General features: G+C 44.4%; 1 protein-coding gene across 11 annotated transcripts in view; it reads right to left on the minus strand.

Moving 5' to 3' along the window:
* Positions 1–17699, minus strand: part of SENP6 (SUMO specific peptidase 6) — a 373212-nt gene that overhangs the window by 84431 nt on the left and 271082 nt on the right. For all 11 annotated transcript variants that reach the window (XM_033935430.1, XM_033935428.1, XM_033935423.1 and 8 more), the window contains 2 exons: positions 17095–17214; positions 5153–5245 (listed from right to left, as the gene is read on the minus strand). In XM_033935430.1, coding sequence (XP_033791321.1) covers positions 5153–5245; positions 17095–17214 — 213 coding nt within the window. The remainder of the gene's footprint in view (positions 1–5152; positions 5246–17094; positions 17215–17699) is intronic.

Here is a 17699-nt window from a genome sequence, read left to right on the forward strand (position 1 = left end):
CCAGCCTGCCCAATGCTCCCGTCTTGGCCACCCTACATTCAGTGGTACCCCAAGAACTACAAGAACCGTCTCGAGGACCAGTAACACTTCCAAGAAAAACACCAAACAGAGACACTCCATGAACAACTGAAAATCTGAGGAATATGCAAAGGTGCAAACATCCTGGAAAAAACATACACCACTCCCTGATCTGATAGCAAAGCGACGACTCCCTCATGTGAAAACCTGACGAGGCCATGGGAGAAGACAAGATCCCCTCCGAATGAAACACAAGAGGACAGAAAACAGCATTACGATTACTGCAGGAACTGGAAGAAGAATTCCAGGTGAGTAATACCATGTCCTTGGGAACCTTAGTCAGGACTTAACCCCTGACCCTAGGCAGATACATGCCGTGCTTTCAAGCGCTGAGCTATGTGGGAGACTGGCCTGACAACCGGATTAATTCCATGCTACGAGAGCGAAAAAGATGTATGAGCCATAAAGGAAAGACGAACGAGATGCAATCAAAATATTGTATCTACTGCCCTTAGGAAAACCACAGCAAATGAACAGGAATCAGGCAAACGCGTTGTGACTTGCCCATATGACAGGTCCTGACCCTGGGAGAGCCGAAAGAGCTGACAGAGGGTATGCAGTCCAATGTGGCCCAGGGAAGACAAATGATGGGCCTAGGAACACAGAAAAAAATAGTTACGCCCGAAGGAAATTGGAAATATCCCCTATGTCCCAAAGACTGCTACAAAAGTCAGGAAGCAGTTCAATAGCACCACCAGAGACCGTCAGTGCAGCCCCAAAGGTATCAAAAGTAAGAAAATTGCTGAACATACATAGTGTCACCCAAGGGAGACCTCGAGCGAGATGCAGAGATTCCCAAAAGTGAAAAACCTGGGACCTCTCCTACGACTGACCCAATTAGGGTGAGACACGGCTTCTACCAACCCCGTACGGAGGGAAGCCGAAACTGGGGAGAGAAGAATAGCGCCAAACTGCATGCAAATGGGGCTGCAAAATTAAAAAATCCCATAAGAGATCACCGAAGCACAGCCATTCAATCAACTCGGGAGATTCCCCCACCTTGGGCTCCAATATGAACCCAGGATAAACTGTAAGCTTCTGCCGTTGCACTCGACCGGAAAGGCCGAGAAGCAACGGCTGAGCCAATAGAAGCCGGATCAGAGAAAATACTGAACGCCGCAGCCTCCTCCCCCCCCAGAACAGGAGCGCTAGTCTTTTACTCAGAAAAGACTGCGGCTCTTAGCCGGAGACTCAAACACCACCGTGGCAAGCGGCCTATGCCACGCTGTGACGTTCTCCTCCGAGCCAGCGAAAACACCCATGCTGGTATCGCCGGCTTCATGGAACTGGGAGGAAACAACACGGAGACTGAGAAAGGTGCAGAGAGAAAGAAAACCGCCGAAACAGACCAGAAGAACGCCCCCATCGCGTTTGTCAGTGTCGGAGCACTCTTGCGATCCAACAGCCCACGGAAGAGGCACGGGCTCTCTACTCTATATTACCCCGACCTCAGCCGCGGCCCCTGCCAAACGACGGGCCGCCTCAGCGTACCACAAAGCAAATGCGAGGATACCCCTCCGCCCACACAGGAAACTCCCAAGCATCTCCCGTGCGCGGGAAGGCAGCAGCTCCTCCAACCGAGCCCAAACTACAACGCGGGAGCTCAGTCCACTCACCTATGCCACAACAAGAAAATACGCTCACCAAAGTTTAGCGGCTGAGAAAAGAGCCAACAACCGGCTAACCACACGACTGATCCCCGAAGCACCAAACACCACCAACAACCAACAAAATATAACTTGCAATTGCAAAGTAACAAAAGGTATACTCACAACCCAGCTTACAAGGCTGTAAGACTCTGGTAGGAACAGGGTGAGTACTACAAAGAGTACCCAATCGTGGATAGCAACTGCAGTCTCTATTTTTTTTTTTTTTATTTAGGGAAAGAAGAAAACTAGAGACCCAGATAAACCCTCTATCAGAGGAGGGAGGGTGAGGCAGGGACAAGGGGGGGCCCAAGTGTAACCTCTAAAGCCGGCATCGCTCAGCCGGACACCCCTGTCTCACTGAAGAGAAAGAATCTCAACAGGAGAAATAGAATCAATTGTAAGCTCACTGAAGAGAAAAATCTCAACAGGAGAAATGGAATTTCCAGCCATCATCAGAATCCAGGAGCAACTGGAATAGCGACTATCCCCTGCTGGGAGATAGAGCATACTGATGAGACAGGAGGAGTGCCAGCCAATAAATACACCTGTTAATCAGTTTCTCTATCTCCACCTGCTGGTAGATGTGAGCTATCCCATTGGTCTCTGGATTCATCTGCTGCTGTTGCTAGGGAAAGTAGTTCGAGGCGGTTTACAACGAAGAAGGGCTGGACAATCAGCGAAAATGGTACAATGTTACAATCAGATAAAATTAGGTGGTAGAGAAAAAAAAATCGTACAACAGAGAGAAAAAAAAAATGGTACAACTGCTTCTGGTATGCTTCTGTCAGATCCAGAGGGGCCAGAAACTCTCCTGAAGCCATCGCTGCAATGACTGAATGGGCCGTTTCCATGTGGAAATGTGGGATCCTTAGAAACATTTACGGCTTTGAGAACCAATATGGGCCTCCAGTCTTCTGTGCCTTTCTTAGGCACAGTGAACTGTCTGGAATATTTGCCTGAGCCCGATTCGTTGAAGACAGATTCTGTGGCCTGAATATCTAAGACAACAACAAAAGGAAAGAAGACCCAATGTTCCACAATGAAAACAATCCAAACGATAAAAGCAAAAAACTGTGGATGAGGATGTTCTGAAAGATGTTTTATGTCACTTTTCACAATAAAAGTAGATAAATACAAATACAAATCCAAGTTAATAGTCAAATATATTTGTCCTACCGGACCCTACACGGTCTGTGTTTCAGTGAACACACCTTCCTCTGGGGTCCGGTTGGTATAAAAATCTCAAATAAAGAAAATATAGACTAAAAACAGTATGCATGTCTTTGAACAGATCACCAAAATGACTGTAGTGCAGACGAAGTGGCGAAACATGGATCGTGTAGGGTCCAGTAAGACAAACATATGTGGACTATCAACTTGGATTTGCATTATCTGTTTTTATTGTGAAGAGTGACAAATAAGTCATCTTTCAGAACATCCTCATCCGCTGAATATCTAAGAGCCTTTGAAGTGTGGCTCGAACCTTGGCCTCTTTTCTGGCCATCTGGCTGGAGAATTGAGGAACAAATCCACGGGACGTTAAAACTCGATCTTGTGACCCTCTTAGATGATGTCTAGCACTCAATGGTCTGAGAAAATTTTCTCCCACTCCTTCAGAAACGCTGACACCCGCCTTCCAATATATGGAGGCACAGCGTCATCTTGGTGTCAATAGGGCTTTATGGAGGGCAGGCTGATGCAAGACCCCAAAGGCTGCTGGTATCTGGGGTTGCTAAATTGCTGCCTGTAACCTTGGAAGGATCTCTGGGTAGAGGAACTCGGGTTGTACTGGTGAGAACAGCAGGAGGGACTAAAAGTACATCTACTCCCTCCTGGGGGTTGGCGTGGCTTATTCTCTGGCAGACTTAGGTTGGTAATCCATCACACTGGCCATAAAGTTGTCCAGGCTCTTACTGAAAAGCATCTACCCCTTAAAGGGTAGTCTGCTTAAGGCTGCCTTAAATGCTGAATCACTCACCCACTGCTGGATCCAGAACATTCTGCGAGCAGAGACTTCATATGCCGATACCTTGCTCATGACCCTGATAAGGTCCATACAGGGTGTCTGGCATGTAATCTATTCCTTTTAGCATAAGCTGGTGGCATATGTCCTCCTCCACAGAGGGCTCCCATCTCAATCTGGTGTGGCAGGCCTGAGCAGCAAAAGAAGCTGCGATTGCCGCTTTGATTCCCAGAGCTAGAGCTTCAAATTGTTTCTTCAAAACCATGTCCACCTTATGATCTTGTGCATCTTTCAGGATAACTCCTCCCTTACTCAGGAGAGTTGGGCGTTTGGTGACCTGAGTCACCACAGAGTCCATCATCAGCTGATTAAAAGCTGCTGGAACTCAGGTGCCATGGAAGAGAGTCTGGATAAGGCTTAAGCAATCCTTCCAGGGTTTCCCACTCCTCCATAACTAGGACAGTAATGTTCGGATGCACTGGAAAAAAGGAGGTCTAAACATTAGAGCCACTCATGACCATGCACTGGAAAGTAGAGGGCTGAGCCTCCAGTTTCAACTTCTTAACAGCATCCGCTATAATATGGTGGACAGAGATCGACTTGAAGAGGTGGCGGATTAGAGGGTCATCTCCCTGGTTAAGTGCCAGAGAGGCATCTTGGCTATCGGACCCAAACAGGGAACTGGAGTTTTCCAGGACGGTCTCCAAGGCCTGAGATAATAGTGGCATTGAGTCTGATTTCCAATCCTGCCAGTCTGGCTCTGAATGGACACCGGAACTGGGGGCAAGCTTGCCTATTTGAGAAGCTGAAAATAAGAAAAAGTAAGCAGAGCAGATCAGAAACACCTCTGCACAGTTCACTTGCAGAAGGAAAATCTGAAGGGGACACTCCACTAGTATGTGGGAGGTGCTGAAAGCTCTAAATATCACACTTTTGCCAAACCTGGTTGCAGGAATGGATTGATCACCTAACGTATGGGTTTCTGAGTAGATTTAACCGAATTGAAATTATCTATCTAAATATTCCTTTTAATATTGAGTTGTAAGAGATGACACCCTAGCTCCCTTGTTGAGGGATGTGGAGTGCTTGCTGAAATGCAGCGATATAGTAGAAGCAGCTCCTCTTTTTGTTGCCTTTATAGAAAAGAACACAGACTTAACAAAATGTTGTAGTAAAATGTCAATTGTATTTTATAAACTGGCAAGACAAGAATTCCTGGAACAAATTCATGAACCACTGTTTTGTATTTTGCTGTTCTAGCCTTAACCATAAACTAAGCTTCAATAATGTTTACCTTTAAAATATAATTAATGATAAATACCTGATTGATACTCAAAGAGAAATACTATATTAAGTTAGATCTTTCCTAAACATACACGTTTCAATCTAGTCTATTACAAATGGAGTGTATAATCTAACTGGTCTCCTTCATCAAAGATTATATTAGAAAATATCTACATACGCTTCATTAAGAGGAACAAAAACAAAATCTTTCTGAAAAATATCGACATGTCGTGTCCATGTTTTCACTCTTCCATGCCGTTTCTGCTGTAGTCTGCAAAACAAAATTTTTTTTTTAAAGTTTTTAGTTTTAAACTTTAGAACTGTCATTTCAATTAATTTCATTAGCATCCCAGGATATTACTGTTTATGTTTTATTTACAGAGTGAGTCTCATTGTAATAATAAATGTTTATTGCTGATTCTGTATTAAGGTAATTTTATAAAAATTAAGGGAGCACAACGATAAATAGGTGTTATTTTCATAACATCCACAATGGGAGTAATTTCATGTATTTTCTGTTATTTTGAAGTATGTTTTACATATAGAAGATAGTTCTTATAAAATTATTCACATACTTATAATCAAGTGTGGTGGCAAGAGGATGTATTCTTTTATGTGGAATCCATATAAGAACATAAGCATTGCCTCTGCTGGGTCAGACCAGAGGTCCATCATGCCCAGCAGTCTGCTCTCGCGGCAGCCCATCAGGTCCAGGACCTATATAGTATTTTTCTATCTATACCCTTCTATCCCTTTTTCCTTCAGGAAATTATCTAATCCTTTCTTGAACCCCGATATCGTGCTCTGTCGTAATCACACCCTCTGGAAGCTCATTCTAGGTGTCCACCACCCTTTGGGTGAAGAAGAATTTCCTAGCATTGGTTCTGAATCTGTCCCCTTTTAATTTTTCTGAGTGACCTCTCGCTCTTGTAGTTTTCAAAAGTTTGAAGAATCTGTTGCTCTCCACTTTCTCTATGCCCTTCATGATCTTGTAAGTCTCTATCATGTCCCCTCTAAGTCTCCGCTTTTCCATGAAAAGAGCCCCAACTTCTCTAGTCTTTCAGCATACGAAAGATTTTCCATACCTTTTATCAATCGCGTCCAAAACACTATCACACACAATGCAATCTCACCAAAAAATTATAAGATTGTGTCAATGACAACTAAATATGAGTAAAAAGAGGGGAAAAAAAGTAATAATACAAGTCACAATGATATGTTATTTAACCCTGAGAGATTTTTGCTTTGGTAAAAAAGGTTTTTTTTAAGCCTGTTAAGTGATTTATCATTTCTAGTTTGGAGGTCAACAGTTGTATCTCTGATGGGATTCTGAGGCTATTTTCCCTCCTTTTACTCACATTTAGTTGTCAACAACACAGTCTCTTCAGTTTTTGGTGAAATGTCATTGTCTGTGACCCCATATATGCACCCAGAAGTGTAGTCTGAGCAGAAATCAAGTAGTAATATATGAGCATACTTTATAACTTACTTGTACATGCATGCACGTAGAGTATATGCAAAACATTTGCATCTGCTTATTTCATAAAAATATATAGGCATATAGGCAAAAGCTATCCAAATCAATCCAGTCCTTAGACCAAATTACTGCATTCATTTGGTCTAAGGACTGGATTGATTTGGATAGCTTTTGCTGTCCATAAGGACCAGAAAGGTTAAATAAAATATTAAACCTAAACTTTCTGTACCTTTAGGATTTCCTTAATCCAAATAATATATGTCCTTTTAATGACAAACATTTCAAATCTGATCCCGTTTTAAGACAGCAGTTGCAATTTCAGTGAAATGCAAACACTATAATATCACCAATTAGTGTATTATAAACAGTCATTAGCAAAATGTAGAACATTATAATTATGATAAAAATAGCATAATTCTTTTCAGCCAATTTCTGCAAAATTCCTACCAAACTTCAATGATTCAGGGTTAGAACACTAAGACTGTCTCCTCATTGCTGAGATCTGTAGTTTTCCCAATTGACCTAACTAGTATCAGGTAAGCAAGGATCCTAGATACTACCAGTGCTGAGCTGCTCCACAGCTCCCGTTCCTAACTGAATAAAACAAACTGAATAAAATCCATATCTCCCTGGATGGAATGGCATCAAACTTTATGAAGAAGCTTAATATCTCTGCTCCCTAACCAAGCAGAACCCTGACAAAGGAAGAAGCACAACAAAGACCACATGATAGCAAAGAACTGCAGGATAAATGTATCAAGTGAAAGGCATGAATGCAACTGCAACTACAGGAACAAAGGTTGACAGCCCCCTTATGAAAAGACAGAAGGTCCTATGGATTCCTCTCTGACTAAACTGTAGAGCAGCAGGGACAAACAGGGATACCATGAAGGGAAGAGAGAATTTTAAAGAATAATGAGATTTTATATTCTTCATTTCTGTGGTATAATCAAAGCTGTTTACATTTATTATATGCACACACTTTCTCCATCCCTAATGGGCTTACAATCCAAGCTTTTGAATCTAGCACAATGGAAGGTTAAGTGACTTGCCCAGTCATAAGGAGTCATAAGGAGCTGCAGTTGGAATTGTTCCCCAGGATCTCAGCCCACTGCACTAACCACTAGGCTGCTGCGGAGGATTCTATGATGACATGTGTGATAGAGCTCTGTTGAACTGCAAACAATGTCAGAGGCCTGCAGCAAGCTAAGTGCATATGAATCCTGGAAGCATTCGTTGGTGACTGGGGGGAAAAATGTGAATACAGTCAAACTGTGGTTTGCGAGGGTTTTGCAAGACGAACAAAACACTCCTGCAAACTCTGACTTGCAAAACGAACACTGACTCAATATGCGAGCCCCCACCCCATCCCGGGAACTGGCTTCGCACCCCTCACGGCCCACCCCCAAACCCTTACCTCAAGTGGACACCGGCATGCACCAACCCACAGGACATATGCATGCCAGTGCCAAAAGAGCCTGCCGCAGAAGACCAGAAGGACAAAATGAATAAACTAGAGACGGGAAGGTAAACTCATATGGACAGAATTTAAATGCAACTTCTTCGCTCCACAACGAACTGAGGAACCACGAGCCAAAGTCGGGAGGGAAGGCATTCGCACATTTGAAGTGCGGGCAGTCTCAAAGCTTCACAGTACACTTTAACACTGTCCGTACCGGGCTCCGTGGATGGCAAAACATAACAAATTTTTATGTATATTGCATAAGCCTTGTGGTTCTATGCAGTTTACAAAAGAGGAAAAGCTTACCAGCGTCAGTGACCTACAATAAGACTCGGGAAGGAGATTAGCAGTGGAGTTACAAAGGAGGTTGACAGTACATATTTACAAAGTGATAGAAAGATTAATGACAAGGGGCTGCCATATAACTTGGCAACAGCGGTAAACTGCAATGTTCAGAGGTAGGCCGTGAGCTTTATAAAAGAGGTATAGATCAGTATCAGTGAGATATGTCATGAGTGACAAGTTAGGCTAGCATTTGAGGTAGTTTGAAAAAGTATCTAAAAAGTACTGAATTTCAGGAAAAGGTATGTTTAGGAATTTCCTAAAGTGAACGTAGGAGGTAGATGTTTTGACCAGTTGACTCGGTTCAGGTCTTTGGAAGCAACTTGGTAAGATAGTAGCCAGGTGATGAATCTTTTTTGAGAACAGCGTTTAAATGAGGGGAAGGGGAAGGATGATAGATGAGGTGTGAATTGACCAGGTCTGGCGAATATGAATTGATTAGTGAGGTAGTTAGGCAGTAGACCATATAATGCCTTGTAAAAGAGGCATCCGAATTTGAAGGGCACTCGACCATCAATCGTCAATGCAGCTTTTGATAGAACAGTTATGTGATTGAATTTTTTTAGGTTGAAGATGGCAGTGTTTTGGATGACACTTAGTTTCCAGAAGTGTCTGTGTAGTTCCACTAGGTATACAATGTTGAAGACTAGTGCCTGGACTAGGAGTTGGAATGGAGCTAGTTCAAAATACTTCCTTATGGACCTGAGTTTCCATAATGCATTTAAGCCCTTATGTACAACATTATCTACTTAGGCTGACCTGGATAGTTGTCTGTCAAGGTGGACACACAAGATTTTAATTGTAGGGGAGATTGGAAAGTTGGTTCCCCTCAAGGTAAGGGAGTCCTTTGTGAAGTTGGTAGATGAGGTTATGAAGAATTTTGTTTTCTCAGTATTTTGTTTTAATTTGGAGTGGGCCATCCAATCTTCTATTGTAGAGAAGACCGAGTCTATGCTCTGTATTTCTGTGTGTGTTAGGCGGGTAACAGGGAGAATGATGGTGATGTCATCAGCAAAGCTGTAGTGGGTGATGTTTAGGTTGCTCAGGTGGTCCACTAGAGAGGCTAGGTAGATGTTAAAGAGGAGGGGTGACAGTGGGAAAACTTGTGGAATGCCACAGCTGCTGGTCTATTTGTCCGTGTGTCTTCAGATTGAACTTGTTAGCTGCAAGATTTCAGGAAGCCTCGGAACCAGTTGAGGACATTTGCTGATATTCCAAAGGAGTCTAGGTGGAATAATAGCAAATCATGGTCCATTAGGTCGAAGGCACTGCTGAGATCCAGTTGGAGTATGAGTGTGTTTAGTCCCTTGCTTAATATACTGTATAAGTCGTTGAGGAGGGATGTGATTATTGTTTCAGTGCTGAATGATCTGAAACCTGATTGGGAATCATGGAGCAGATGAAATTGATGTAGGTGGTTCATTAGTTGCGTTTGAACTATCCCCTCCATGAGTTTTATGAATAGTGGGATTAGTGAGATGGGTCTTTAATTGTCAGGCTGTGAGGTACATTTTTTCTCATCTTTTACGATGGGTTGGATGATGTGGCCTCTTACTGTGGGAACTTCTCCTCTGATTAACGTGTCTGCTAACCAAGTGTAAAGATTGGATAGGAACTTGTCTGAGGCTTTAGCCATTAGTGCAGGGGGACAGGAGTCTATGGGGAGTATTTTTGAGCGTATTTCTTAAAGAAATAGTTGAACTGGTAGGTAAAGAGAATGAGTTCCAGCACAAGTTGACTCAGTGTGCATGCATCCTTGGGTTCAGAAGGATTATAAAAATGATGGATTTCTTTGCTTTGAGAGAGAGTCTCTTGCTGTTTGTATTTTTGAGTGGAAGCAGTGGGCAAGGGTGTCTGCAGTAGGCGTAATGTCATGGGTGGTGCATGTAAGAGGGGTGGTATCTATCAGGTTAGTGACTAGTTGGAACAGTTGTTTTGTGTCAAGTCCGTGCTGGTTTCTTAAGGTGGAGTAGTAGTTTTTGCATTTCTCTTTCAGTTTGAATTTGTATTCTTGTGATTTCTCCAGCCATTTCAGTTTGACATTGTCTCCTTTATTCTTGTTCCAGGCACGCTCTAGGCATCTTACTTGTCGCTTTAGTATTTGCATTTCTTTGTCAAACCATTTGTCTGATATCCTTTGACATTTGGCTTTCAGTCGTTTTGGGGCGATACAATTTATGGTGTTTTCACTGAAGGTGTCCCAGTGGGTACAGAATTCCTCCTTGGAATGTTCAGTGACGTTAGATTCATAACTGGCCCAGAAGATAGCTTCATCGATAGGGCCTCTGGCTACAATTGTTACGGAAGAAGATGTAAGAGAAATGGTTTTCAAGGGTGAGGATGAGGAGGAACTGAAAGAAATCTCGGTGAATCTGGAAGATGTATTAAGCCAAATCGGCAAGTTAAAAAGTGATAAATCGCCAGGACTGGATAGTATACATCCCAGGGTACTAAAAGAACTCAAACATGAAGTTGCTTACCTGCTATTAGTGATCTGCAACCTGTTGCTAAAATCGATTGTAGTACATGAAGATTGGAGGGTGGCCAATGTTACGTCAATTTTTAAAAAGGGCTCCAGGGGAGATCTGGGAAATTACAGACTGGTAAGCCTCACTTCAGTGCCGAGCAAAATAGTAGAAACAATAATAAAAAATAAGATTGTGGAACATGTAGACTAACATGATTTAATGAGACAGTCAGCATGAGTTCAGCCAAGGGAGATCTTGCCTCACAAATTTGCTTGACTTCTTTGAAGGTATGAATAAACATGTGGATAAAGGTGAGCGAGTTGATATACGGTAATGTATCTCGATTTTCAGAAAGCTTTTGATAAAGTTCCTCATGAAAAGCTCCTGAGAAAATTGAAGAGTCATGGGATAGGTGGCAAAGTTCAGTTGTGGATTCGGAATTGGTTATTGAATAGAAAACAGAGGGTAGGGTTAAATGGTCATTTTTCTCAATGGAGGAGAGTAAACAGTAGAGTGCCGCAAGGGTCTGTACTAGGACTGGTGCTTCTTATTTATAAATTATCTGGAAATTGAGACGAGTGAGGTGATTAAATTTGCAGATGACACTAAGCTGTTTAAAGTTGTTAAAACGAATGCTGACTGTGAAAAATTGCAGACGGACCTTAGGAAATTGGAAGACTGGAAGTCCAAATGGCAGATGCAATTTAATGTGGACAAATGCAAAGTGTTGCACATTGGGAAGAATAACCTGAATGAAAGATTAGGTTTCTTACCTCTGCTAACCTTCCTTTCTTCTCTGGAGGCTGAATTGACGGGATCTTGTATCTCTGATAGCTTCAGCTGCAGGGAAACTAAAAGATGGACTACCTGCCCGGGAGCTTCCTAACATGCTCAGTTAGTAGAAAAGCTATGGAGATCTATGACAACAGGAAACAGAAGAAAAGAAAGAGAGGGCGTGGGAACTCCCGCTACCAGTCAATTCTGCTCAATATCGTATTATACTAAAAACTATGGCCAAAAATGGCCAATTGGAATCAAACATAATGTAAACATTATAAACTGCAAAACACAGGAAAATCCTGGAACGTGGACACAGCCTGAAGATCAGAAAGGGCACCTCCTGGGGAACCCCCACCAACCCTTAAAACTTACAAAGGGGAAGCCATTCCTCTGGTAGAGTGAGCCTTCACCCCAAGGGGAGGCTTCTTCCCCGCTGCTACAGAAGCCACGGAAATGGCCACTTGTATTCAACGCAAAATAGTAGTCTTGGAAGCAAGCCGACTCTGACACGCGGGGCCCGCCAGGACAAACAGACAGATGGAAGTTGTTAACAGCCTCTAGGTATCTCAAAAGAAGACGCCGGACATCCAGAGACCGCAGAACACAGTCCTGAGACTTGGAACCCAAAGGAACAAAGCCTTGCCAACGAACTTCCTGGGTGACGTGGGAAGAGGAAACCACTTTTGGAAGAAAAGAAAGCACAGTCCTCAAATATCACCGCAGACTCCATGATGCGAAGAAAAGGATCTCTGCACGATAAAGCCTGAAGCTCTGACACTCACCATGCCAATGTGCCCACCACCAGGAAGACGGTCTTAATAGTAAGATCTTTCAGAGAGATCTCATCCAGGGATTCAGAGGGCGGACAAGTCAGGGAGCATACGATCAAATTCAGGGTCCACGATGGCCAAGGCAGTCCGCAGCCTCCCTGCCCCCCCAAGAACCGGACAACATCTGGGAGAGAAGCCAGAGAACCCCTGAACGAAGAGGGATCCAAACAGGAGAGTCCTGAAAGCTGAACACGCAGAGAAGAGACTGTCAGACCCTTCCTGCAGCCATCCTGCAGGAAGTCCAGAACATGAGTCACCGACGGCACCAAAGAGTCCACCTGAAGCCCCGCATACCAAGCCTGAAAACACCTACAGCCTGTCGGGTAGGCCAATACCATCGATTTCTGCTTGCTCTGTAGGAGCATGGTGATAACCACAGAGGAACAACCCTTGGCTGTCAAGGTTGCCCACTCAAGCGCCAGGCCGGAAGACCAATGCAGACCAGATTTGAAGTGCAAACGGTCCATGTGTGAGCAACCACCGATGCCAAAGATGACGCAGACCGCACCTGGAGCACACTTGTGGGCCAAGGTTGAACCAGAGCGTTGACCTATCTTCGGAGGCTGAGGTATCTGGCTGCCCTCCTGGTCACCGATGACGCCATCAAAGGTGGGATAACCCCAGCGGCGCACTATGGCCTCAAACGCTAGCCCTGACAGGTAACATTCTTCCTGGTCCAGAGTCTGATGACTGAGGAAGTCTGCTTGAACGTTGCCGACGCCGGCCACATGAGCCACGGAAAAAGCCAAGAGATGATGTTCCGCCCAAGCAAAGAAAATCTGAGTCTCCAATCCCAGCCAGGGACTCCTCATGCCCCCTTGACGGTAGACATAGAACACACTAACAGCCTTCTGGCGGAAACTCCCTTGGAATCGTAGCAGAGTTAACCGGATCACCCGTAGCTCCAGCCGATTGATCGACCATCGGCTCTCTCTCGGTGTCCAGTGGCCCTGGACCGGGACGGAAATGCAAACCGCTCCCCAACCAGAGAGACACGCATCCGTAGACAGGGTCACTCAATCCAAGACCCACAGAGGGCGCTCTGTGGACAGAGTGACTGGGTTCAACCACTACATCATACTGCTGCGCGCCGTGGATTACACCGCACCAGAAGCGAAAACCGAAGAGGACGCAGGCTAGCTCTTGCCCACGGGAATACATCTATGGTCGCCACCATGAGACCCAACACCTACAGGCACTGCCAGGCCGTCTGTGCTGGGACTGCTAACATGTCCTGAATTGCACTATTGAGTTTCAGTCTTCTGGATCCTTGAAAAAACACCCGGTTCAAACCTGTGTTGACCCAGATCTCTAGGTACTCCAAGTCCTGGGTCGGCATGAGGCGACTCTCCTTCAGAGCGATCACCCTCGGAGACGTTCCAGCAACGACACTAGGCGATCCGCTAAGTTACCCTGCTTCCATGAAGGAGCTCTGATCAGCCAGTCGTCGAGGTATGGATGCACTAGGACACCCAGAGATCGCAGATGGGCAGCCACCACCACCATAGTCTTGGTAAGAGTTCTGTTCGCCGATGCCAAACAGAAAGGGAGCGCTGCAAACTGGAAATGCCTCCCGAGAATATGAAACCTCAGGAACCTTCGATCTGGGAATATCGGGAAGTGGAGATTGGCTTCTATGAGATCCAAAGAAGCCAAAAACTCCCCGGGTGCTATCACTGCTTTGACAGCATGCCTCGGGTCCATCCGTAATGTGGAACTTGCCAGAATGCGTGTACTGCTGACAGGTCTAGAAACAGTCTGCAATCGGAGTCCTCAGGAACCAGAAAACTAACTCTGAAGACCGTCAGGCCGGCTGGGGGAGGGTGGAGATCAGTGTTCCCTCTAAGCGGGCGGGTGTTGTGAGCAAACTTTTTTCACCGTGAGCCAAAAATATCGGGCGCCAGCAAGTTATGAGCCAACTCGCCCGATTCTCCTCTCGCCGCCCTGCCATCTGCCGTACGCCTCTTCCGATCGTGCGCTGTGACGAGAAACGTGTGCGCTGCGATGTAATATTTTGTGCGCCAGCGCACGCCAGCGCAGCTTAGCGGGAACACTGGTTCAAATGGTTTTATTTATTTCCCCAAATTTATTTTTGTTATACGCATTGAAAATATTTGATATTGCGTTTAAATCAAAATCTCAATAAACTTGAAACGAGTGCCCGTGAGATTGTGGGAGGGTTAAATACTCAAAACTTAGAAGTTTTTGCTACGCCAGCTTTCTGGTATCTTTACATACAGTGGCGTACCTAGCATATGTAACATCCGGGGCCCATCATTTTTTGGCCCCCCCCCCCCATCTGTAAGAAAAACATGATTTTTAGTAACAAACCACACGTCACACATGAGTACCTAGGAAAAGGCAGCATCTTACATATTGCAGTGAGCAGTACATCAATACACCCATTGTAAAACTAAACAAGCCAGACCAGCACAGATCAATCCTACACCGTCAATCCTAACAGAAAACCATGTCTTTCGAACACACAGAACACAGAAAACACCTTCGCCTAGTAAGGAATATGTAATCACAAACTAACCCCTCCCTCTTTTACAAAACTGTAGTGTGGATTTTAGCTACGGAGGTAACAGCTCTGATGCTCATAAAATTCTGAGCATCAGAGCTGCTACCACCAAGGCTGGTGCTAAAAACGCTTCACAGTTTTGTAAAAGGGGGGATAAAATAAAAATACATAGACAAAGGTTAAATTGAACCAGCAAGAAGCTGGACTCTGCATACAATGCTTCACAGAAACAGTGACACATGTCTCCTAAAGCAATAAATAAATAGAAATTTTTTTCTACCTTTGTCTTCTGTGGTTTCTCCTTTCCTCATCTTCTTGTAACTCTCTTCCTTCCATTCACTGTCTGCCGTCTCTCTTCCCCTATATGGCATCTTCTCTCCTTCTATGCCCCTTCCAGAAACTGTATGCCTCCCCCTTCCATCTCTCCTTTCACCCCATTGGTCTGGTCTCTCCTCGCCTTCCCTCTCCCACACCTCTCCTCATAGTCTGGTATCTCCCCTTCCCTGATTCTCTGGCATCTCTCTCCTTTCCTTTTCTTCCATCTTTCCCTCCATGCTCTCACATCTCCCCCTTCCTTTTCCCTTAGACTGGCATACCTTCCTCCTATGCTCCAAGCCCTGGCATCTCCTTTAATTCCCTCCCTCATCTTCCTTCTCCCTCCAGCTGGGTACCGCAACACTCTTCCCTGCAGCTCTGCACTTCCCCACAATTGCCATGCTTCGGTTCCTCTTCTTCCTTCCTTCCTCCCCCCCCCCCCGCGGGACCCTGCGGCACCATCAACTCTTACTCCCTCTAATGTCGGCCCTGCAGCTCCAGACTTCCTCGCACCTTCTCCCCTCCCCCTTTGGATCGCTATTATTTTAAATGTTATAGCCGCGGAGCTGTATCCATCAGTGGAGATGTCTAACCTCGGCCTGCCCCGGAACTCTTACTGCAGCAGCCGCCCGTCTAGGCAGGAACAGGAAGTCACTGTTGCAGTAAGAGTTCCGGGGCAGGCCGAGGTTAGACATCTCCACTGATGGATACAGCTCCGCGGCTATAACATTTAAAATAATAGCGATCCAAAGGGGGAGGGGAGAAGGTGCGAGGAAGTCTGGAGCTGCAGGGCCGACATTAGAGGGAGTAAGAGTTGATGGTGCCGCAGGGTCCCGCGGGGGGGGGGGGGAGGAAGGAAGGAAGAAGAGGAACCGAAGCATGGCAATTGTGGGGAAGTGCAATCCCCCCAATGCGTCCCCTTACCTTACCTCCCCTTACCTTTGCGACGCGTGTGTGCGCTGTGAAGAGAAACTTTGCGCTGCGATGTAATATTTTGTGCGCGCGCGCAGGCCAGCGCACCTTAGCGGGAACACTGGTGGAGATACCAGAGGACAGCGCAGCAGCGCACTAAAAGGACTCCACAGGAAACGTCATGGTATGAGGCAACCAATGAGCAGCACAGGAAGGCGGGACCATGTCAGAGTATCGTGTTCCACTCCATGGCTTCATGGAGTTTTCTGGTTCCTGAGGAAGGGAGTTTCCCGAAACCATGCCTGGTTGACCCATCCACTCGGCGTTCTTCCTTGCTTTTGGGGAGTTCGTTTTACCACCTTATTCCAGCTAAGTCGGCACTGTGATTCTGGTTTGTGTGGGGGGGAGGTTTTCTTAGAGACTGTTGATTGCCTTTACCTGTGTGTGTTGCTTTGTGCTTTAATTTTTGCACTTTCTTGCACTGATTGATTTATTTCACACACTTTGGAAAAGCCCTATGATAGTGTGGGGGCAGGGACTGGTGGTCCTTGCTTCATGATTTGAGCGCAGGAGCATTGCTCCTTTCGCTGTCTTATCACACTGAGGGCATTTCCTATCAAATTAAAATTTACTTGTGATTCTCTTAACTCCTGTTTGGAGCTTATTATTGCGTGCCGTGGGTATTTAGCCAATCGACAGTCTCTTCGAGAACCTATTGATCTTTTCTGCCTCCTTCTATGGTATCTGTCTTAGGATAACAGCTTTATGCAAGAAGTAATCATGAAGTTACAAAAAACTAGTGGTTATCCTCTGTATTCTGATCATAGCACAGTAATATTTTCAAAGTTGCAATATTTCATAACCCAATATTAGTGTAAGTGCGCTTATCTTAAAATAATATAAACCCCTTTATATAAAGTTCCTTAACCATTTATCAAAACAGTTCCAAGCTAATACATTTGTTCATTTCTATAAATAACTCTTAAACTAACATGTTTTAAGAGACTTACGAAAGATTTGAAGTTTCTTGAATGTTTCTTCTCTCTCTTTGATTGAGTCGCTTATAGAAAAATGAACTAAAAATATGAATTCTGTCGGCATCTTTTCTCAATTTGTCAAGCACTAAATACCTGTGTATAAATAAAATGCAAAAAAAAAAATCAGAATTTTTAACATTTTTCATAAATTATACTTTCCTTCTAAAAATGAGAACAAATGATTAAATTACAGTACTTATCTGTCTTGAAAATTCAAATTACCAACCTGACTAAATGTCTTTTTCTTTTACCACATAACTACTTTTATCAATTGACCATATGATCTTTGGTTGTGTGAAGAGCAGTGTTTCCAAGTTGCTAATACAAAAAAGTGTGTTATGCTGTGACAACTGTACTTACTAAAATATAGAACCTTTAACCTCAAATTCAGCATCTTTTATCCTTCAGTATGTATAAGTAATAAGATGCTAAAAACACTCAGCAAAGAAATACTTATTTCCCCTGAAAATATGGGACAACAAATATGCAAAGTAAAAAACATAAAATACTGTACAACTCAACTTCAATATAAACAGGCTAGAAAATTTACTTCTCATAATTCTCAAAGATTATGCAAG

Source organism: Geotrypetes seraphini, chromosome 3, assembly GCF_902459505.1.
Source record: "Geotrypetes seraphini chromosome 3, aGeoSer1.1, whole genome shotgun sequence".
Taxonomy (NCBI): Eukaryota; Metazoa; Chordata; class Amphibia; order Gymnophiona; family Dermophiidae; genus Geotrypetes; species Geotrypetes seraphini.